At 36.9% G+C, this 24,479-nt stretch overlaps 2 protein-coding genes across 2 annotated transcripts; both read left to right on the forward strand.

Moving 5' to 3' along the window:
- Window positions 1-862: 862 nt before the first annotated feature.
- Window positions 863-2,578, forward strand: LOC114261948 (putative galacturonosyltransferase-like 1). Its single transcript, XM_028202274.2, has 2 exons — window positions 863-1,993; window positions 2,194-2,578. Exon 1 carries the CDS (start codon window positions 949-951, stop codon window positions 1,990-1,992), a length of 1,044 nt encoding a protein of 347 aa, XP_028058075.2. The 5' UTR covers window positions 863-948; the 3' UTR covers window position 1,993; window positions 2,194-2,578.
- A 17,478-nt stretch (window positions 2,579-20,056) lies between these two features.
- On the forward strand, window positions 20,057-20,766 carry LOC145824314 (uncharacterized). The gene is made up of 2 exons (XM_082923953.1): window positions 20,057-20,149; window positions 20,245-20,766. The coding sequence occupies exons 1-2, from the start codon at window positions 20,057-20,059 to the stop codon at window positions 20,764-20,766; spliced, it is 615 nt and encodes a 204-aa protein (XP_082780079.1).
- The last annotated feature ends 3,713 nt before the right edge of the window (window positions 20,767-24,479 follow it).

Raw genomic sequence — 24,479 nt, forward strand, 5'->3', positions numbered from 1 at the left:
TATCGGAATCCGAGATAACAGGATAAAAGATAAGGGACAAGAGTCGTAAGATAAAGAGGAGACTTAGTTAAGATGCTGATAAAGCTCTTAGGGAGTTTATCTTTATCTCTTGAAGAGTCCAAAGTAAGTACTAAATTGGAATCCATAGAAGTCAAGCTTCTTGTGGGACTAGGATTAAGTAAACTATAAAAGAGAGGCACCCCCGTGGGTCTAAGGTATGCAATTTATGCTTTAAGTAGTGAGTTTAGCACTTGATTATCTTGGAGATATATACTGACTTGATCGTCGGAGCGCCCCCGGGTGAAAGAGCCACTGCCGGAGCCTTTTCTTTCTGTTACAGGTTAATTGAAGTCATCTATTCTGCCAATGCTCTCTAGCTGATTATTAAACGGACAGTGTGATCAGAAAATTACTCACACACCTTCAATCCAGATGGCAAACTCAAGGGGCTCTAAGTCCATTTCATAAATAGATAGAGAGGTGCCACATTACCACATAATAAGATGTTAATATGTTAGTAGAGTTAAATTTTATAAAAAAAGAAAAAAGAAAAAAGAAAAAAAAAAGTAGAGTTAAATTCAATGACGTGATACATAGGTGCACTATATTTTTTGTGGCCATACACTAGGATGTTTGTTAGTAAATCGATAGAGTTAGATTATTATGAGAAATTGATATCACTTAATTTGTTTAAATATGACATCTCACCTCACTGACATTTACATGTCTGAAAATGGTTACGTGCCAAATTAAGAAGTAACAAAAAATTATAAAATTTATTAATTTATAATAACAATTTCTAAAAAAAATACACACCATTTATTTGAAGTAGAGTAGGATTAATAAAGCTAGGCCTGAATTATTAGAAGTTCAAATAATTCCACAAAGTGAATATACACCAAGACTTGGCCGACCTAAATATGAACTCTTGAGCAACTTTTCTTTGCAATGGCACCCCAAATGATGCCCACACCAATTATCATCATCACCTCTCTCCTCTTAATTCTCTCAAACACAGCCTCCTCTCAACAGCAATTCAGAGAAGCACCTCAGTTCTACAACTCCCCCATTTGTCCTCCACAATCTGAAACAAACACTTATTCAATTTGCTCAGATAATGCAGTACACGTGGCAATGACCCTTGACGCCACGTACCTCCGCGGCTCCATGGCCGCCGTTCTCTCCGTCCTCCAACACTCCTCCTGCCCGGAAAACACCCACTTCCACTTCATCACCACCGCCTCCGCCGCCACCCGCCACCACCGCCTCCTCCGCCTCACCATTTCCCAATCCTTCCCTTCCCTCAACTTCCGCCTCTACCACTTCAACACGGCCGCCGTGGCCGGCCTCATCTCCACCTCCATCCGGGCGGCGCTCGATTCCCCTCTCAACTATGCTCGCAACTACCTCGCCGATCTCCTCCCCGAATGCGTCCGAAAAATCGTCTACCTCGACTCCGACCTCGTCCTCGTCGATGACATCGCCAAACTCGCCGCCACGCCGCTCCGCCGCCGCGTCCTCGCCGCGCCGGAGTACTGCAACGCCAACTTCACGTCCTACTTTACGCCGTCGTTTTGGTCCAACCCATCTCTTTCCTCGACATTTACGGGTCGAAAAGCCTGTTATTTCAACACGGGTGTGATGGTTATTGATCTCGAGAGATGGAGAGATGGGGACTATACTAGGAAGATTGTCGAATGGATGGAGTTGCAGAAGAGAATGAGGATTTATGAATTGGGTTCTTTACCGCCATTTTTGCTGGTTTTTGCCGGGAATATTGCTCCGGTGGATCATAGGTGGAACCAACATGGGCTCGGAGGAGATAATTTCCGGGGACTTTGTCGAGATTTGCACCTCGGTCCGGTAAGCCTTCTGCATTGGAGTGGGAAGGGGAAGCCGTGGGTGAGACTCGATGCGAACTGCCCATGTCCTTTGGATGCTCTCTGGGCACCTTATGATCTGCTCAAAACACCATATTTTCTTGACTCTTAAGGTATGTAATATAGAACATGTATCGGGATATGTTCAGTATCAGTGAACATACAATTAAACATCGGTCCATCTCCAAAACAGACAGTATCGGCCAATATATTAGTGAATAACTGTATAGAAAGTCCAAAATAATATACCTTTTGTTTCTCTTTTTCTATTTTTAAATTCCTTGGCAAATGTCTGCTGCTTTTGCTTTTGCAGATTTTGGTTGGTGAGAAACAATTCAGAGAGAGCAGAGATGAAAGCCGGAAGACTGTTTACTTAGTTGTAAATGGTAGTAAAAGAGAAGCAAGATCATCTATCCCACTCTCCATCATATTGTTATGTTATCAAAATCAATGACCGGAAAGAGTATGGTACAGATACTCTTGCAACGCACTTAAAGATGGGGCATGGTTGTTGTATAGATAACACAGTTATTAAAAGATCACATAAAGGATCTATTTTTGGCTCTGTTGTACAAGAGAACAGTTAATTACAGTTAAGAATTACTAGAGAAGAAAAAAAGGTCATTTCTTTTTGTATATTTCTTCTTTTGGATCAGTGACACCGAAATGTGTATGTGAATAGATTTACTTAATAGCTTTAGTACCAAATTATTATCTTACACATAAGAGGGTTTCATTTTCTTTGTAATATAAAAGGAAATGGATGACCAATATTTTCCATCTGATGATTGATTTCACTTTTGTGAACTTTTATTTTCATTGTTTGGCCAAAGTCAAACTTACTTTTGGAGATAAAAAAAAAAAAAACTTAAAGCTGCCGATTTTAAAGGCGGATTTTTTCAATTGAAGGTTGGTGTTAATGTAATATCGTTGTTATATTGAATTTTTACAATTAATTTTAGGTCCTTTAGGCCTCGTTGGTAAGTGATTTTTTAGTAAAAAAGTTACTAAAAAAAATTAAAAAGCTAATAATTCATACTAAAAAGTTAAAGATTTTTTTTTCTCTTTACTTTTTGCGCATCTTTTCGTAAAAAGTCAAAAAGTCATCCTAAACATACTAGTTTTTTTTTACATCATATTTTAACAAAAAAATTAAAAAATTACTAAAAAAATATGTTCCCAAACGAGACCTTAGTGTTTGTAAACTATTTCCAATTACAATGTTAAAATGAGAAAAGTAATTGGTATGGTGAGTAAAATTGTAGTTAAAACTTGTCTCTAAAATCCACCATCTAAAAGTTTTTTTTGATGAATTAAACACGGTAAGTTATGGAGCAATACTGTAAGGCCTCGTTTGTTTTAGGTTATAGAGAGGGTATTGTTATAGAGAGGGTATTGGGACTAGTAATACCAATATATTACTAATGTCATTGTTTGTTTGCAGAGGTAGCCTTGGAATTATTAGTCCCTTGGTATTACTAATACCCTTGGAAGGGGGATTGCTAAGGAGGAGGTAGAGATGATAATAGAAAATAGTGAGGGGATTAGAAGTTTTTTTTATTTTTTATATATTGGGAATTTTTTTTAAATATAATGTTTAATTTTTTATATTTTTTATTATTTTATATAAAAATAATTTAACAATTTTTCATTATCAATCCCCTCACTAACAATCCCCTCACTATTAATCCTCTCACTATCAATCCTCTCTATTTTATCTCCCAAAATAAACGGGGCCTAAAGGTTTCGTGCCAAATAAATAGTGAGGAGAATAAACATAGTCTCATTTTTATTTTAGGGCAAATTACATATACCCCCTCGAGGTTTGCTAAATTACAGATACCCCTAAGGTTTGAGAAATTACGAATTCTCCCCTGAATGCTATATTTGCATAAGAAATTAGGGGGTAATTTGTTATGAAATATAAACCTCAGGGGGCAAATTGTTATGAAAATACAAACCTCAGGGGGCGGGATGTAATTTCCGAAACCTCAGGAGTATCTATAATTTAACTAAATCTCGAGAGAGGTATATGTAATTTGTCCTTTATTTTATCTTGCGAATTTTTGAAAAAATAAAAGTGATTTTTTTTGCAAAAATGGTCTTGTCAACTTCAAGATCAATGGGAATACGGATCATACAAGTGATCACTTGTTTGTCACTTAAAATATAGGTATGGTATTTGTTGATGCAATTCTCCACATGGCTTGGATAGATATCCGTCCATCGCTTGTACGAGGCACAAAAACTATCAGTGTGGCACTGTTGTGGTGACGATCCAAGCCTCTTTTAGGCCCTGTTTTATTGGGGATACGAAGATTGGAATTGAATATTATATCTGATGAAATTTATATGTTTCATGTTTGTAATTTTTTTTTGAAGGGGATATAATATTCGATGGAATTGTATATCCCCCAAAAGTGGAGGATATACAATACCACCTCCTCCATTATATCATATCCCCTTGGTTGGGATATGATGTAAAAAGTTCAATTTACCATTTTGTCTATCTAACATAATATAATTTATTTTTTTGAATTTAATATAATATAATTATTGAATTTAATATAATATAAATATTATTGAATTTAATATAATATAACATAATATTATTTAATTTAATTTAATTTAATTTAATATAATATAATTTAATACAAATTTTGAATTTAATTTAATATAATATTATTGAATTGAATTTAATTTAATTTAATATAATTATTGAATTTAATTTAATATAAATATTATTGAATTTAATTTAATTTAATATAATATTATTTAATTTAATACAAATTTTGAATTTAATATATTGTAATATTATTTAATTTAATTTAGAATTTAATTTAATATAATATAATATAATTTAATATAATTTTTGAATTTAATATAATATAATATTATTTAATTTAATATAATATAATATTATGAGGGCAATCTTGGAAATTACTTGTTATATCCCACAATACATTTTATAAAACAAACATGCATAACATATATCCAATCTTATATATCAAGTCAACAAATATGACTTGGGATATACTATCCAATACCTATATCCTATTCATTATATATCCTGATTAAATCTCACATCATATTATACCCTCTATTTTATATCCAGTGAAACAAATGGAGCCTTAACACTCAAGTTTAATGTCTAGTATTTTCTTTAATAATCTCAAGATACTCAATAATGATGAGAGAAACCTAAAAGATAATTAAGATCCCTTACTTCATGGTTTATTTTCATTTATATATTGTAGTTATTGGTTATGTGAGTTATAAGAAAGTTTCTCTTGATTTTGGTCCATTTGCTAATTATGTGTCATAATTATAAGTGCAATTATAAGCATGATTTTAGGAGTGGTGTATGTCAATTCTTTCTAGTCAACTCAATCACTCTGGTCATGTGTTGAGTTTCAACCGCGAGTGAAAATGTTTATATCAGTATTCTTCAATAAAACTATGAGATTTAGAGTTTCTTTGGTTTGTTTTTTAGAGAGTAGTTTTTTAAAATTATTTTGGGGAGAGAGTTTAGAAATTTTTTTGATTTGTTTGGTTGTGTATTTTGAAAGTAGTTTTGGAGTTTGAGAGTTTGTAATGATTTGATATTTTGTTATAATTGAGTAGATGTGTGTGAAAAAAAAAGTGATTGAAAAAGAGAGATGAGAGAAAAAAAGTGATTGATTGATAGGTAAGAGAGAAAAAGTAATTTTGAAAAATTTACAAACCAAACAAATTTTCTAAATTTTTTTTCCCACAATCACTCTAGAAATTCAAACCAAACATAGATTTTTTGTGGCTCTATTGAGTTTTGTGGTGTCTAAATATAAGATAATTCAATAATATCACACATACTATTTTTTCATATCACATTTTTCACACCACTTCATCTGGCACATTCGCACCATTTGAATATTTGTGGAGCTTACGTATAGAACCCACATTATATCAATAATTTCGATAAGATGACACCACAAAAAATCAAGATTTCAGAGATTAAAATTTAAGAATAAAATTATTTTTTAGAAATTAAATATTTTTGCAAAAAGTGTTGTTATTAAATTTTTAGTAACGAAAATTAGATATTAGTGATGAATTATTATCTTTTTGGGACAAAATTTTGTATATCAAAAAATAAATCATTTTGAGACTAAATTATTTTGTCTCTAAAAGTGTATTTATTAGTGACATTTTTAGCGACTATCCTTACGATGATAGAAATTAGTCCCTAAATGTCTTTTGCAACAAAATTTTTATTTTTAAAAATCAAAAAATTTGATCTTTAAAACTCTTATATATTATAATATGAGATACTAATGTGGTACGAAAATACAAGTGTAATATTATTGAAGACAACTGAAGGTTCAAGAAGTGACTTTCGATTTTATGTTTCACTTTAGAATACTTACTGTTATTGCTTATAATTGTAAAAATATTATTGTCACATCATTTTAATAAATTTTTGACATATGAAAATCTTATTTATTTTGTAGATATTTTTAGTTTGATTTTTATTTGACTTGTATGAATGTAAACTTCCTCATTGTTTTAGTTGGTTACATGCATACTTTTGTTATGAAATTAATAATTAAAAAAAGTTTTACTAATAAGTGTCTCTAGTGGACAACTAAATGACAAAAAAACTAAAGAATACAAGACATTTTTACTTAATATACTTTTGTTGAAATTAATATACTTTTTAATATTTTTATGTATTTTAAAAATATTTTATATACATCTAATATTAATGTATAAAGAACACTTATCATGTGTGATTAAAAAAAACATCAGTAGATTGCTGTTATAGCCAAACTGCATAAGATGGTATAATGAATATTGATAATGTGTCATAATGAAATGAAATTTATTTGGTCTGAGTGTGCGTGTTGATTTCCGACCACATAACCAAAGGGAGAACTCAGCTAGAGAGTACCGACAGAATAGATTAAGTCCAACACCTGCCAACAAGAAGATGAGAATACCGCGGTGGTTCGTCCACTTGGGGACACTCAAGTCAGTAATCTCTCAAAGATATCAAATCAAGTATTCAACTCACAAGTCAAAGCATAAAAAGCATCTCAAATAAAGCATACAAAAATGCCTTAGACCCCCAGCTGGGGGTGCTGGGGGTCGGCTCCTATTGGACCAAAAAAACTGTTTTTTTTTTTTTTTTTTGATTTTCGGCCAACCCTAGTGCGCCACGTCACTGGGGGTCTGAAGCACAACCTTAAAGCATACCTTAGACCCGCGAGGCTGCCTTACTTTTATAATGATCAGTATCCAACTTCCTCTAGAAGTCTTACTTCATGGGACTCTATCCTTTACAATGATAACATTTATCACAACTCACACTATTCAGATTAAGATGAACTCCTTCTAGAATCCCATCTCTATCCAAATAGGTAATTTGATGTCATCTAGAACTCCAGTCCTCTATTCAAATATCTCAAATTCTAATATTATCACACCATATCTCAGCACCATAATTCGCCCATATAACACATCGACTAACAACCTTGACCACGTAATTTACCTAAAAATATGTCCCACCCTCATCATCAAGAAAGTCACTTAATGTGGGCGGTTGAAACCACGTCCACACTCTGTCCACCATGTATTGTCCTTTTACCTATATAAAAAAATCAGTATAATTTAGATTTTCTTTGTCATAAATGTAGTGTATTAATGCCAATGCATTATAAGGCCTTGTAATAAAGCTACTATAATTGAGCTTGCTTATAATGGTGGCTTGAGCTTCTACATTTCAATGCATATCAATCATGAGAAAAAATTATGAAATTAGAATCCAAACTTACAATTTTACTTAGAAAATTTATAAATGGTCTAGATTTAATACTTAGGTGATGGCACCTCCATTTATAATAATCTCAACCACCAACTGTATTTTATAAATAATTTTTTGATAAAAAAATTTTGGTTTGTAGAAGTTATTCCATCTCATGTAACTAAGCTGTGGTTTGGCAAATGTTTTAGGACTATATAAGCACAAGACGACAAAAATGGGATATAAAATCACAAACAGACAAACGCTCAAACACGTGTGTTGGGAAGCACGTGTAGGAATGGAGAATGATGAAAATACCCCCTATACAATTTTATGCACGTTTACATGTATTTGGTAGGGTTTCGTTTCCTAATGAAACACACAAACCAGACGACGACGAAGAAGAACTAGAGAGGGAGAGACGACGACACAACATTGGACGACCGATCCAGGCCTACAGTGCTTCGTCAACGCATCGACCATCCTTGACGCGTAACATTGTGCCGTCATTGCATCTCTAGTACACATAACTCGCTCTATTTTAAGGTTTTCGTCTCCTTGCACAAGATGTCACTTGTTTCTTGTGTGCATGTTGAAAATCTGTCGTTCTTCTATTCGATTACTGGTAAAAAGGTTTTGTTGGTGTCAATGGTGGTTTAAAACCGAAGTCGATGTACCTGATTGTGACATGTTGTGGATGAACTGAACAGGGTTGCAACCTAGTGTTTTTTTGTTTTTTTTTGTTTTTTTTTTTTAAATTTGTTGTTGGGTTTTTTCTTAATTCCCTTGTTATGTGTTACCAATATTTGTGCAAAGTTGTGGAATTTTTTTAATTTTTTTTGTAACGCGGTGGACGTCAAACTGTTTTTTTTTTAATTTTTTTTTTCCTTTTTGTTTTTTTTTTCTTCTCCTTGTTTGTTGTTAGTCGTTGAACACAATTTTTTTCAACTCACACTGCAAATGGTTTTGCTTCTTGGTGAACTGGACAGAGCAATTGAATGTCATTTATTTGTTAGTTCTTGAACTGAACAGAGCAATTCAATTTATTTGTTAATTTCTTACATCTGTTACCATTTTCTAAATTGCAGAATGTGAACCATATTTTCTTCAACATCTGTTAACAATGCTTTATTTTTATTTTTTTCTTAACTTAGTGGACCTACTATCCAGTAGTTGGTTGTATCTGGATTTAGGTTGGACAAGCATTTTTTAAAATACAGACAAAACAGAGCACAACATTTGAATTTGTTAAATTTTGTTTTTTTTTTTTTTATTTTGTCTTTGAAATCTGTTAGCAATTCTTGGTTTTTTTGTGATCTGTGACTATTTGTTGTTGTTTGCTCTTTCACCACCCAATAGTTGTGCCTTCGCCTGAACTGTCTAGTACTTTGTATATGTGTTTCTGCCTGGTCTTCAATGTAATCATAATTAAATAGTCAAGTAACTAACTGAACAACTCCTCGTTACGAATGCTGGTTTCTTTTTTCGTTATTATAATGTGTTAATTTTAGTCATTTCAATTATGTTGGATTAGTAACACTTTCCTAACTATTAAACGAAAAACAATGAGCATTCTTTTTCAATTCTCTTGGATTGGGTCCATTGGAGAATGTTGCTTATGTGTATGTAATCCTATACATGTATGTGTGTCTATGCATTGGTAGGTATGTGTTATTGTATTTATGCCATAAACAGTAGTGGTAAACCAATTATGTAGTTAAGTGCAGCAGGGTGTATGTTAACAAATCCTGTAAGACATAACCATCTCATTACCACAGATATCATATACGACAAGCACACAAGTTATTCACGAAGATGTACCATACATTGTCTTACACCTTATGTTTGTCTACTATTCATCTATGTTACAAAACAAAGCATGGCTTCTTTTATGTCAAGTGGCACATCTACTCCATGGCCACGTCGTACGTGTGTCTGTGGCTACGGTCAATGTGTTGTCAAGATTTTCAGATCTCACAAAAATCCAGGACAAGCTTACATTGCGTGTCCAAATCCTGTGGTGAGTACACCCTATTTTTTTTTGTAACATATTGTCATTTCTTTTAAACCAGTTTACTAATAGCTTTATACATACATTTCGTCAGCCATGTTTAAGTTGGATTGGTTGGTGCGACGAACCTAGGCAACTGAACATAGAGTCTTACTCCGCCACGTACGGATGATGTCATTAACATGAAACAAACGTTGCATATTTCTGTGCTATGCATTGTAGTTGTAATCTTATTGTTACGTATGTGAAAATGTTCCAAGTGTCTTGTAACACCCTAACAAAGCTAGTATTGTAATGACTTATGTTTGTTGTGGACATGATAGCTACAAGTCGTTGTCAATGATGTGTAATGGAATGGTTGTTTCGATCTACAAAATTGTTTGTCAGTTCATCTTAATTTTATGTGTAAATGAATGTGAAAATTAATAATTTTCCTTTTTTGCGCCCATTCGTTTAGGTGAGTGATACACATACATTTATAAGGTACTTATGCTTTAATTTATCAGTTGCATTGTCGGTATGGATTCCACACGAAGTTCACCACATACCATTGCCAAAAATAAAGGAGTTGGAAGTGCTCGAGCTAACGTTCTTGCCGACAGCCAAAATGTTCACAAAGTTGTGTGGGATTCTGGATCCACACAGCTTTTCCTACAGCTTATTGCCGATGAGATTGTTGAGGGCAACCGACCATTCATGGTTTTGACCAGTGCTGGGTATAAGTCTTTGGCCAAGAAATTTGAAAAAAAAAACTGGTAAAAAATATGATGTCAAGCAGTTGAAAAACAAGTATGCATGTGTAATAACCCTCACCACTGCTTACCGATAAACACTGATTACCGTTAAACTGAACTGATTATGACTGATAACTGAACTGATAATAATCTGCTTAAAGTACTGAACTGACTGACTGAAAACCGGAACTGAATTGACTGAGTATGTATGTTAATTTGCATTCTATCTGTGGATTGATTATTTGATCTGTTTGTGTTTTATGTTTAAACCGTTAATGGAAGGCCTTATCGGCGGCCGAATCCGGAAGTGATTGAGGTTTTATGATCATCATAATTTATGTGATTTTACGGTATATTTATCTGAAAACTGCTTAGGTATGATTAAATTAGATTAAATATTGACTTAATGCAAGGTTGCACTTATTTACCATTTTGCCATGGTGAGTGGCCACTACCTATACATCTTTGAGCTCATTACACATAACCAAAACATTTGCTCAGCCTTTTCTCTTGAGTGTATAGCCGACCATGAGAGGGAGAGAGTGAGAGAATTTGGATTTCATCTTGAATTGCTTGGTAATTGAAGTGTAGATTGCTACTTTGAGCTCCTAAACCTTGAATACAAGACTAAGGTAGGACATTCATCTTCTTGCTGTTGTCATAGAATTGATTCTTGCATGATTCATGCTTCAATTGTAGAGTTAAGTCTTGGTTTAGTTCATACATGTTGATATAGAGCTCATTTCATGCTTGCATGTTTGAATTGTTGAGTTTTGAGTTGAATTCATGGTAAAATGGTACATGCATGTCCATAATTTTGTAATGGTCCATGTTTTCAACTTGTTTTTGGATCAATTGGCTCCTTAGGGAATCAAATTGGAACTTCCAAATCATTTAAATTCATGCATGTTTGCATGTTCATATTGTTCTCGAAAATGGTTTGAAATTGGATTTGAGTTAAACACCCTTGGGCTTTGATTTCTTAAAATTGAGCTTTGAACCATGTCATTTTGTATGCTTACAAGTGTTTTCTGGAAATTCAGCCCAAGAGGATCGGTTTTGATGCATTTAAACTTGGTTTTTGGCTTGGAGGTGCAATCTGGAATTCCCAGATTTTGCACTTCCGCTCGAGTGGGGAAAGTGGCGCTCGAGCGTGGAATCCGAGCATCCAGTATCTCTGCACTGTTTTACAGTCCGCTTGAGCGGAGGATTGGACGCTCGAGCGGAGGATTGTGTCTCAAGCTCGAGCGGGCGTCGAGCGGAGATTTCACCCATCCAGAACTTTTACAGTACGCTCGAGCGGGAAAGTTGACGCTCGAGCGTGTACCTTTGTTGCATGACCGCTCGAGCGGGGAAACCTGCGCTCGAGCGGGACTCTGTTTGTCTGAAAATTCTGAAACTGCTTTTTGAGTACATCTTGGCATCCTCATCCCATCCGAGGCATTCTTAGGCCTAGTTTAAGGCATCTCATTGAGGGCATAGATGTAGAACACACCGAGACATTAGGGGTTAAGTTACTATCTTTCCCAACTGTGTAGCTTAGTGTGTTCAATCTGTTAACTGTGTAGGGTTGACGACTGGAGAGGCACGCTCTAGCATATTGTAGCCCGAACTCTGTGAGTAACGATTGTGTAAAGATATGTTCACAAATGATTATCTTCTGAACAACTGAACTGTACTGTTTTCTGAACTGATTACTGTTAACTGAATGAATGTATGTCCTATATTCTGAACTGTATTGTGGCATCCTTGGCACCTACTGTTTACTGTTACTGAGACAGAATTCTCTGTCGGTTCCCTTGTTGGAACCACTACTGTTTACTGACTGATGGCCATCACTACTGTTCGGTCTTTTAAGACCTACTGCTTACTGTACTGTTATGCTAATGGGTGTACCACATACGACTGTACTGACTGAACTACTGAAATACTGTTTAAATGAACTGTTTTCATACTGTAAGGACATTCATTCTTAACCTCTTTACGCATTATGTTATTCACTGGGCTTTAGCTCACTGCTCATATATATATGTAGGTGTACAGGCACCAGACCGCGGCTAGAGGCGTCAGGGTTACTCCAGTTTTGTCAAGCCAGCCTTCGTGCCTCACTGTGAGGTTCCGAGCCTACTGCGATGGCTTTGGGGTGTTTTGTTTTCCCCCGTCTGTCTTACTGTTTGGTTTACTGTATAGACTGTCAGCTGCTACTGTACTGTTATCAAGGGATTAGGTCCCTGTACTATGTGACTGTAAATTTTGTATAGACTGTACTGTTGTATGTATGAATGCATGAAAAATCTTTTTGGCATGCAGACTATCACAGCTCAATGGACATTATTTAATTACTGTATTGGCTTCCGCCGGGCCCTGTACTCTGTTTTACTGTATTATTGTTCTCCAGGCCTTCGGTAATCTCAGATTACTGGCCGGTTACGGTGCTAAACCCATAGGGCCGGGTTTGGGTCGTGACAGAGTGGTATCAGAGCGATACTTAACCACGAGTCATATCGCACGCACGTGTCCAAATGAGCTATAGGGTGTCCTAGAAAAGTGATTAGGACATTTCATGAGCATGATAAGTGTATGGTTATGTTATGACTGAATATATGCTAACATGTTAAACTGTTAAACAAATGACTGCTTATGTTTAAAACTGTTATAATTATTATAGTGAAATAGACAATGCAAATGAACCTGAATCCTCGTCTACCGAGGCAAGAATGGAAAGAATGGAAAGAATGATGGAACTGATAACTGCTAGACTTGAACAACAACAGAACCAACAACCTCCTCCTCCTCCGGTACAGCCGGAACCTAATGTGAATGTGAATGATGGGGATATTATTGCTCTCACCCATAAATTCAGCAAAATGAAACCGCCGTCCTTTCAGGGAGGCCTCAAACCATTGAAGGCTGAAGCGTAGGTTCTTAAGACAGAGAAACTATTTGAGGTTTTCCCGTGCTCTGAAGCACACAAAGTATTGTTAGCCACCTTCACCCTACAAGAAGAAGTTAGAAGGTGGTGGATGCTTATCCGTAATGAAAATACAGTTATGACTTGGGCTCAGTTCAAAGGAGCCTTCTTTGAAAAGTATTTCCCTCAGTGTATCAGGGATAGAAAAGTGACTGAATTTGAACAGCTGAAGCAGGGCACGATGTCCGTTGCGGAATATGAAACAAAATTTACTGAACTTGCCAGATATGCACCACACATGGTGGACACTGACTACAAGAAGGCCAGGAAATTTGAGGGTGGCCTTAATGTTGTAATACTTGATCGAATAAATATTTTGAAACTACCGACTTTTGTGGGTGTTCTCGACCGGGCATTGATGGCCAAGTCAAACATTGAAGCACTGAAAACTGAAACACCGACGTCGGAATGGCGTGGTTAGAGGCAGGGTTTCAAATTCAAGAAAGGCAAGCATAACCCATTGAATAAGAAACAGAATACGGGGTCAACAACTAGCCCCAGCCAGGGAAGTGGTTTCATACCACCCTGTTCGGAGTGTGGCAAGAAGCACAAAGGGGTCTGCTACAAAATATCTGGAGCCATTTACAGGTGTGGCAGGGTGGGTCACATGGTCAAAGACTGCCCCTCTGCTCCACAAGTTAGTAGCAAAGCTACGCCATGCGCAGCAGCCTCAACCGTAGCACCAAAGCCTAACCCCAAAGTTACCGGGAAAGAGCCCATGAGGCAGGGCCGAGTGTTCGCCCTAGTACCGGGAGACGTGCAAAATACTGAAACCGTTGTGTCAGGTATCCTCTCTATCTGTACGCAAAATGCATATGTACTAATTGATTCGGGGTCTACGCACTCTTATGTGTCGCATGCTTTTTCGCGTAAATTGAATAGACCCTTAGAACCTATGAACTATCTGTTAGCTGTATCATCACCCGTTGGGGGATCTATGGCATGTGCTTATATGTACCCTGCATGTGAAATCATTGTTGGGGACATGCATCTGTTTATCGATTTACTACCATTGAACATTGATCATTTTGATGTAATATTGGGGATGGATTGGTTACAAAAATATCATGCCACTATTGATTGTGTGACCAAACAAGTTGTTTTCCGTCCACCTGGTTTGCCCGAATTTGTGTTTAATGGGGTTGGAGTAGTACCTCCCATGTATTTGATTTCATCTGTGAAAGTTGTAAAATTGATTAGAAAGGGCTGTAAGGGATATCTGTGTTCTGTATTGACTGTGTCTACTGATGATAATGCTAATGTGAACCATATTCCTATAGTCAGAGAATTCCCAGATGTTTTTCCAGATAATCTTCCAGGAGATTTGATTGACAGGGAGATTGAATTTACTGTTGATGCGATTCCCGGAACACAGCCAGTGTCTAAAGCTCCTTACCGAATGGCTCCAACTGAACTGAAAGAACTGAAAGTGCAATTGCAAGAGCTGTTAGACAAGAAGTTCATCAGACCTAGTACCTCACCGTGGGGTGCACCGGTTTTGTTTGTAAAGAAGAAAGATGGCTCGCTAAGACTGTGCATTGATTACCGTGAATTGAACAAGGTAACTGTGAAAAATAAATACCCATTGCCACGTATTGATGATTTATTTGATCAGTTACAGGGTGCACAAGTGTTCTCCAAGATTGATCTCAGATCGGGGTATCATCAACTGAAGGTTAAACCGGAAGACATTGATAAAACTGCTTTTAGAACGAGGTATGGCCATTACGAATTCCTAGTTATGCCTTTTGGAGTCACGAACGCACCAACTGCTTTTATGGACCTCATGAACAGAATTTTTAAACCATACCTTGACAATTTTATTGTTGTATTTATTGATGACATATTGATTTACTCCAAGAATATAGAAGAACATGAACATCATCTGAGACTTGCCCTACAAACCTTAAGAGAACAGAAACTGTATGCTAAACTGTTTAAATGTGAATTTTGGCTTGACCATGTTATGTTTTTGGGGCATGTTGTTAGCAAAGATGGAATTTCTGTTGATCCGCAGAAAATCGAAGCTGTAGTGAACTGGCCTAGACCAACAAATGTGACTGAAATCCGAAGCTTTTTGGGATTGGCTGGATATTACAGAAGATTCGTCAAAGATTTCTCCAAAATTGCTCTATCGTTAACTCAACTGACTCAGAAGGGGATATCATTTGACTGGACTGACCAAAGAGAATCTGCTTTCTAGGAGTTGAAAACTCGATTAGTGACTGCACCTGTTCTTACCTTACCTTCAGGTACGGATGGTTATACTGTGTTTAGTGATGCTTCTCATAAGGGTTTGGGATGTGTTTTAATGCAGAATGGGAGAGTAATTTCTTATGTTTCCCGACAACTAAGACCGTATGAAAAGAACTACCTGACCCATGATCTGGAACTTGCTACAGTAGTATTTGCACTGAAAATCTGGCGTCACTATCTGTACGGGGTGATGTGTGAAGTATACACCGACCACAAGAGTTTGAAATATTTCTTCACATAGAAAGAACTGAACATGAGACAGCGGAGATGGCTAGAACTGATTAAAGATTATGACCTACAGATATTGTATCATCCCGGAAAAGCCAATACCGTTGCCGATGCATTGAGCCGGAAATCGATTGGAAACTTAGCATATTTGCTTACCGGACAGAAAGAGTTACTTTGTGACCTTGAAAAATCCGAAATTGAAGTTGTTTTACGAGAACAAGGTGGAACCTTAGCTGCTATTTCTACCCAACCGGCACTGATTGAAGAGATTAAAGAGAAACAGCAACTGGACGACTTCTTTAAGAAGGTCATCGAAGAAAGAGAATCTAAACCGAGACCGGGATTCAAATTTGAGAATAATGTACTGAAATTTCAAGACAGACTGTGTGTACCAAATGATACTGAACTGAAAAGAAGAGTTCTGCAAGAGGGCCACAATTCAAAGTTTTCTATCCATCCAGGGAATACGAAAATGTACCAAGACCTGAAATTGAATTTCTGGTGGCCGGGAATGAAGAAAGAAATTGCTGATTTTGTATCGAAATGTCTTCATTGCCAACAAGTTAAAGCCGAACATCAACGACCCGCAGGCTTATTGCAACCCCTACCCATACCAGAGTGGAAATGGGAGCATATCATGATGGATTTTATCGTTGGGTTACCTCGCTCCAGAAAAGGTATGGATTCAATTTGGGTTATTGTTGATAGACTAACCAAATCTGCTCACTTCTTACCTGTCAAGACAATCTATAATGCGGACAAATTGGCTGTTATCTATATTGATGAAATTGTGAGACTGCATGGAGTGCCTGTGTCTATTGTTTCTGACAGGGATTCGAAGTTTACATCGAGATTTTGGCAGAGTCTACAGACCGCATTGGGTACTGAACTGAGACTGAGTAGCGCTTATCATCCTCAGACAGATGGACAGTCAGAAAGGACCATCCAAACTCTGGAGGATTTACTGAGAATCTGTGTCCTTGATTTTCAGGGAGATTGGGAAAGTCATCTGCCATTAGTTGAATTCGCTTACAACAACAGCTACCATTCGAGTATTGGTATGGCGCCTTTCGAGGCATTGTATGGCAAAAAATGTAGATCTCCGATTTGCTAGGCAGAAGTTGGAGATGGGCCTTTGCTTGGGCCCGAGATTGTTTATGAAACAACTGAGAAAGTGAAACTGATACAATAGAGATTGAAAACTGCACAGAGCCGACAGAAGAGTTATGCTGATGTCAGAAGACGAGACAGAGAGTATGAAGTGGGTGATCACGTTTTTGTGAAGGTGACACCAATGAAGGGCCAGACTCGTTTTGGAGTCAAAGGCAAGTTAGCACCAAGATACGTCGGACCGTATGAGATTATTGAGAAAATTAATCCGGCGGCGTATCAAGTCGCACTCCCTCCTGAAATGGAGCATATGCATAACGTCTTTCACATTTCTATGTTGAGAGACTACCTCCGGGATCCTTTCCATGTAATTGAGCCTACTCGGGTAGTGTTGAGTGATGACTACACTTTCGAGGAACGGCCTATACAGATCGTAAACAGACGGATCAAGAAACTGAGAAACAAAGAAATCCCGCTGGTAAAAGTTGACTGGCAGAACCATGGTGGCGTGTATGCCACTTAGGAAAGGGAAGATGACATGGCTAAGTGATATCCTGAACTGTTTCCACTGAATCCTGTTTTCTTCCAGAATGAAGATAACTCGAGTTTAGAGGACTAAACTCTTTATAAGGAGGGGAGACTGTAATAACCCTCACCACTGCTTACCGATAAACACTGATTACCGTTAAACTGAACTGATTATAACTGATAACTGAACTGATAATAATCTGCTTAAAGTACTGAACTGACTGATTGAAAACCGGAACTGAATTGACTGAGTATGTATGTTAATTTGCATTCTATCTGTGGATTGATTATTTGATCTGTTTGTGTTTTATGTTTAAACCGTTAATGGAAGGCCTTATCGGCGGCCGAATCCGGAAGTGATTGAGGTTTTATGATCATCATAATTTATGTGATTTTACGGTATATTTATCTGAAAACTGCTTAGGTATGATTAAATTAGATTAAATATTGACTTAATGCAAGGTTGCACTTATTTACCATTTTGCCATGGTGAATGGCCACTACCTATACATCTTTGAGCTCATTACACATAACCAAAACATTTGCTCAGCCTTTTCTCTTGAGTGTATAGCCGACCATGAGAGGGAGAGAGTGAGAGAATTTGGATTTCATCTTGAATTGCTTGGTAATTGAAGTGTAGATTGCTACTTTGAGCTCCCAAACCTTGAATACAAGACTAAGGTAGGACATTCATCTTCTTGCTGTTGTCATAGAATTGATTCTTGCATGATTCATGCTTCAATTGTAGAGTTAAGTCTTGGTTTAGTTCATACATGTTGATATAGAGCTCATTTCATGCTTGCATGTTTGAATTGTTGAGTTTTGAGTTGAATTCATGGTAAAATGGTACATGCATGTCCATAATTTTGTAATGGTCCATGTTTTCAACTTGTTTTTGGATCAATTGGCTCCTTAGAGCATCAAATTGGAACTTCCAAATAATTTAAATTCATGCATGTTTGCATGTTCATATTGTTCTTGAAAATGGTTTGAAATTGGATTTGAGTTAAACACCCTTGGGCTTTGATTTCTTAAAATTGAGCTTTGAACCATGTCATTTTGTATGCTTACAAGTGTTTTCTGGAAATTCAGCCCAAGAGGATCGGTTTTGATGCATTTAAACTTGGTTTTTGGCTTGGAGGTGCAATCTGGAATTCCCAGATTTTGCACTTCCGCTCGAGTGGGGAAAGTGGCGCTCGAGCGTGGAATCCGAGCATCCAGTATCTCTGCACTGTTTTACAGTCCGCTCGAGCGGAGGATTGGACGCTCGAGCGGAGGATTGTGTCTCAAGCTCGAGTGGGCGTCGAGCAGAGATTTCACTCATCCAGTACTTTTACAGTACGCTCGAGCGGGAAAGTTGACGCTCGAGCGTGTACCTTTGTTGCATGACCGCTCGAGCGGGGAAACCTGCGCTCGAGCGGGACTCTGTTTTTCTGAAAATTCTGAAACTGCTTTTTGAGTACATCTTGGCATCCTCATCCCATCCGAGGCATTTTTAGGCCTAGTTTAAGGCATCTCATTGAGGGCATAGATGTAGAACACACCGAGACATTAGGGGTTAAGTTACTATCTTTCCCAACTGTGTAGCTTAGTGTGTTCAATCTGTTAACTGTGTAGGGTTGACGACTGGAGAGGCACGCTCTAGCATATTGTAGCCCGAACTCTGTGAGTAACGATTGTGTAAAGATATGTTCACAAATGATTATCTTCTGAACAACTGAACTGTACTGTTTTCTGAACTGATTACTGTTAACTGAATGAATGTATGTCCTATATTCTGAACTGTATTGTGGCATCCTTGGCACCTACTGTTTACTATTACTGAGACAGAATTCTCTGTCGGTTCCCTTGTTGGAACCACTACTGTTTACTGACTGATGGCCATCACTACTGTTCGGTCTTTTAAGACCTACTGCTTACTGTACTGTTATGCTAATGGGTGTACCACATACGACTGTACTGACTGAACTACTGAAATACTGTTTAAATGAACTGTTTTCATACTGTAAGGATATTCATTCTTAACCTCTTTACGCATTATGTTATTCACTGGGCTTTAGCTCACTGCTCATATATATATGTAGGTGTACAGGCACCAGACCGCGGCTAGAGGCGTCAGGGTTACTCCAGTTTTGTCAAGCCAGCCTTCGTGCCTCACTGCGAGGTTCCGAGCCTACTGCGATGGCTTTGAGGTGTTTTGTTTTCCCCCGTCTGTCTTACTGTTTGGTTTACTGTATAGACTGTCAGCTGCTACTGTACTGTTATAAAGGGATTAGGTCCCTGTACTATGTGACTGTAAATTTTGTATAGACTGTACTGTTGTATGTATGAATGCATGAAAAATCTTTTTGGCATGCAGACTGTCACAGCTCAATGGACATTATTTAATTACTGTATTGGCTTCCGCCGGGCCCTGTACTCTGTTTTACTGTATTACTGTTCTGCAGGCCTTCGGTAATCTCAGATTACTGGCCGGTTACGGTGCTAAACCCATAGGGCCGAGTTTAGGTCGTGACAGCATGCTTGAAACAAGAATGGACTGCTTGGATGAAGTTGATGGACCGTACGAAAGGCATAATCGGAATTGGCTTTGACGCTGAAACAGACATGTTTCAGGCTTCCGATGAATGGTGGGATCGTATGGAATTGGTAAATTATTTACACTATTTTCTTACCTTTCTGTATTGTTTTAAATTTTTTTTGTAACATATTGTCACAAATAGTTTGTGTTTCCTTTGCTGCAGATAAACAAGAGTTGTGCAAAGTCCAGGAATAAGACTTTGGAGCACCGCGAGTTGATGGAGATTGTCTTCACAGGCGCTGCTGCAACTGGCAAACATCATTGGACACCGAGGGAGAGAACTGTCGAAGATAACGAGGGATCTTCTAATTCGGTTCAAAGCCTTGGTATGCGGCCTTTCGCAGATCTGATCCCTTCTGTTGGTATTGACGTAAATGCTGAGTCGTCAATGGAAGGTGTTGAACCTACGGTTGACACCGGGGCAAAGAGGAAAACGAATACTCCCGCAAGTTCAGAAAAGTCGAGGAAACTGACTAGTGGAGCATCTACCATAACTGATAGCTTTAACAATCTGACCAATGTCGTCTATACTAAAAACCAAGAAGTTATTATAAGGCACTTAACTGGGAATAAGTTATTGTATACCATTTCAGAGTGCGTGGACAGGTTGAAATCCATTCCTGCCTCGGTGGGTACACCGTTGTTCCACTTTGCATCATCTTTTATGGACAACGCTGATTATTGAGAGGTTATGATGTGCCACCCCGATGATGACCATTTTATCGGGTGGCTTACGCAGAAGCAACTACAAAGCAGCACTGCAGCTCTATTTGCGAACCTTTTTGGTGCACGACGGTTTGATGGATACTGGGATAGGCCACGGGGCTGGGCGACTTCTAGGAACTGATGGGTTCTTTTCGTGTTATGTGTTAATGTTTTCAGGCGAACTTATTACAGTGTTGGATATTTAGGACGTCTTTTTTATTTTCCTTGTTTTCTTTTAAGGGTTTGTTTGGTTTGCTTAAGTTGGATGTTTCTGTGTTTGGTGGAACAATATGACCAGGTTGTGTTGTGTTCATTATGTTTTTGGTTTTTATTTGTTGGTCTGGATAGAATAGCTGATTTATGCATGCTTGGTTTGCCAGCATGCTTTTCAGTAATCTTATGCATGGTATGTTGTTCATGTATATATGACATGTTAGTTAACGTTGGGCATATGTCTTGTAGGCCTTGTCGAAGTGGTGGCCATGTCTAACGGGGAAGGTAGCAACAAAGCTGACTTCGTCAAGCAAATTAACCAAATGGCTATTCAGATTCAACAACAAAATAATTAGGCGTACGTGCAAGCATGTCAGTACGTACAAGAATATTATGAAAAATACATGTCAAAAACACCATGTCGAACATCAATATTGACTGGCGGTGCATGGATATGTGAATTATATGACGGACATGTTGGTCGTTTTGAAGAAAATGTATGTATGCCAAAACATGTATTTTCCTTGTTGTGTGACACGTTAGTTAGAGATTTTGGTTTATGTGTTAACCAATGTAGCCATGGATTAGCCGTAGAAGAAAGCATAGCAATGTTCATACATGTGTTAAGAGGGTTTAAGAATAGAGCCATCCAAGAACGGTTTCAACATTCAGGTGAAACCGTGTCACGCCACATGCATCATGTTTTGGAGGCGATGAAGAAGTTCACGATTATGCATTGTAGGCCAACAACAAATCAAAATGTTCAACGTCCTCACTTGCGGTCAAAAATAAAATACCTACCATTCAAGGTACAACTTGTATATTTGTACGTCCAAGTTTTGGGCCATATTACATGTCAAAAATTTTGCTAAACTTTTGTGCTCTTAGGATTGCATCGGCGCAATCGATGGCACGTATGTTGTTGCGAAAGTGACGGGGCCTGAGGCAGCGACCTATTTTGGACGCAAATACTGTCACACACAAAACATCATGGCGGTTGTTGATTTCGACATGTGTTTTACATTTGTATCACTTGGATGGGAAGACAGTATGCATGGTAGTAGAGTTTTCGCTGAAATAATCAACAATGAAAATGTGTCGTTTCCACATCCAGAGGAAGGTAATGCAGAATTATCATGTCAAAATTCACTATGTACAAATATGTACACTATGTTCAAATAACGTTATTTGTTTACATCCGACAGGGAAATATTATGTTGTTGATTCGGGCTATCCTAATCGAACGGGTTACCTTGCTTTATATAAGGGCCACCGTTACCACCAAGAAGATTTTCGGTGAGGTGCAAGGAATGCAGTGAACCCAAGAGAATTATTTAACAAGGCACATTCGTCAGTGCACAGTGTCGTGGAACGAACCTTTGTGGCGTGGAAAAGTTGATGAGGTTTTCTGGAAAATATGCTTCGTTATGATTTTGCGACTGCGCAAGTGCATTTATTTGGTGCGTCAATGGCATTACATAGCTACATACAGAGAAATACGGGAAATCCAACCAATGTTCAACCCATAGTAATAGAGGCCGACACGACAAACATAATCAATGCCATTCCGTTGTTTGCTCCTCCTGGAGGGGATGGAGTAATCATTGGGGATGATGAACCAGATATGGAACTTGTTTGAAATGTCATACGACATCGTTTGGTACACATGCACAATCACGGTATGTTGGAAAATATATAGGACAAAGTCGATAACCCAAGTTCGGCCATTCTTGTTGTTTGTATGTGTAGGGAATTCTAGCATTACGTTTAGTATTTATGGTCTTGTGTGTATGTACGTTATCTAATTAGGTATGTACGTTCCCATTATGGTACGCCGAAGAAGTTAGTTATTGTCGGAGATGTAATTACCAACGAAAGTTTGTTATTATGGAGTTGACTATTTTATTTTATTAATGTATTGTTCGGACATACCTTTATTATGGAGTTGACAATTTTATTTTATTAATGTATTTTATAGATATTTGTAAAATTTTAGCTCTCATTTTTAATTTATTTTTTTATTTTATTTTATTTTTTTTTTGGAACACTGGCTTGGTGGAAATGGGAGTGTACAGTCGTTTCAGAAATTTTGCAAAGCATTTTTTGGCTTTTTTTCGTCCAGTAGGTGGAAGGAGCAATTGGTTTGTTTGATTAGTTGGCCATGATGTGAAGCAGAAAACTACCAAACCCTTGTAACATGAAGCAATTGAAAAAAAATGTGGAAAAAGGGAAATTAAAAAAAAAAAGAAAAAAGTACTGGGTAATTGTTAGTTCACAATCTGTATAGAATTTGAGGTGGTGTTGGATTTTGCTCAAATGAGGGAAATTTAGGCCAAGTTTGGGAAGACTAAATAAGTGCACTTTTTGTCTTTTTAGACTAAAAAGTTAAGATTGAAAATATGAATGTTTGGGTTAACTTTTTGACTTTTTATGGAAAAATGTGTAATAAAAAATTGTAAAAATTGATTTGTAGGAGAAAATTAGAATTGGGAGTTGTGCAGCCGTAATTGTTGACTTTTGGTGAATAGTGATAACTTTTTAACTTTTTGAGTAACTTTTTGACTTTTTGACTTTTTGGGGTGTTCCCAAACTTGGCCTTAGTCATTTTACTTAATCACACATTACTTGAAATGCAAAAAAGTCAACAAAGCTTAATAAGAATATCAAACAAACAAAAAAGTCTTAGGTTAAAAAAATCAATAAAGTCAAAAAGCCAACTAAAAAAATCATTACCAAACAACACCTAAATTTAATAGTTTTTTTTTTTTTTCCTTCTCTTTCTTTAGGTTAAGCTTGAATGACAATAATTTAAAGGAGAATGATAATGCAATTTTGAATTCCCATGATTCAGAAACGGTTTAAAATAAGAAAGCAATTTGTGGTTAACTATTTCAGTCCGAAATAAATAACCATATGTGATTCCCTTACTTTTTCATGGGAGTCTCTTATTCCGTAATAAATATATTAGTCATTTAAGTGTAAAATATAATAATTGAGTCTACAACATTTAAAATTTTCTGATTTTCCTATTAAGGATTCTTGATGAAATCAAAGCTGAATAATAATGACAATTTTTTAAATAACATTCCAATTACTAATAATAAAATTAAAAGTAGTCTTCAAAATTTCTATCATCCAGACATAACCTTAATGTTTAATTCCAAGAAACAAAAAAAATATTAAAGACTCTAAAAATTCTATCAAAAATTTTATTAAATATCTCACACGACACTCATATAAAACATTTGATAGAATTTTTAAGATTTCTAACATTACTCGTTCTTTTTCCCCAAAGGCTAAAAGAACAAGAACATGCGTGTACTTCATCACCTAAAATGAACAAGAATAAATTTGCAAGAAAAAATAGAGTGTCGGTGAGAAGTATGGTGTTGTGTGACCATACGTTTGAAAAGTGTAGGTGGAGAGAGGGAGAGAGTGCAGATGGATAAATAATTGAAAAATGTTTGGACCCTACTTAGG

Source organism: Camellia sinensis, chromosome 4 (assembly GCF_055761805.1).
Source record: "Camellia sinensis isolate YWXY chromosome 4, ASM5576180v1, whole genome shotgun sequence".
NCBI lineage: Eukaryota > Viridiplantae > Streptophyta > Magnoliopsida > Ericales > Theaceae > Camellia > Camellia sinensis.

Bases quoted from the DNA above. Each gene is read 5' to 3' on its own strand.
- LOC114261948 (XM_028202274.2), top strand. From the start codon at position 949: ATGGCACCCCAAATGATGCCCACACCAATTATCATCATCACCTCTCTC.
- LOC145824314 (XM_082923953.1), top strand. From the start codon at position 20,057: ATGGACCGTACGAAAGGCATAATCGGAATTGGCTTTGACGCTGAAACA. The intron at 20,150-20,244 runs GTAAATTATTTA...CCTTTGCTGCAG, and splicing joins GGTGGGATCGTATGGAATTG to ATAAACAAGAGTTGTGCAAA.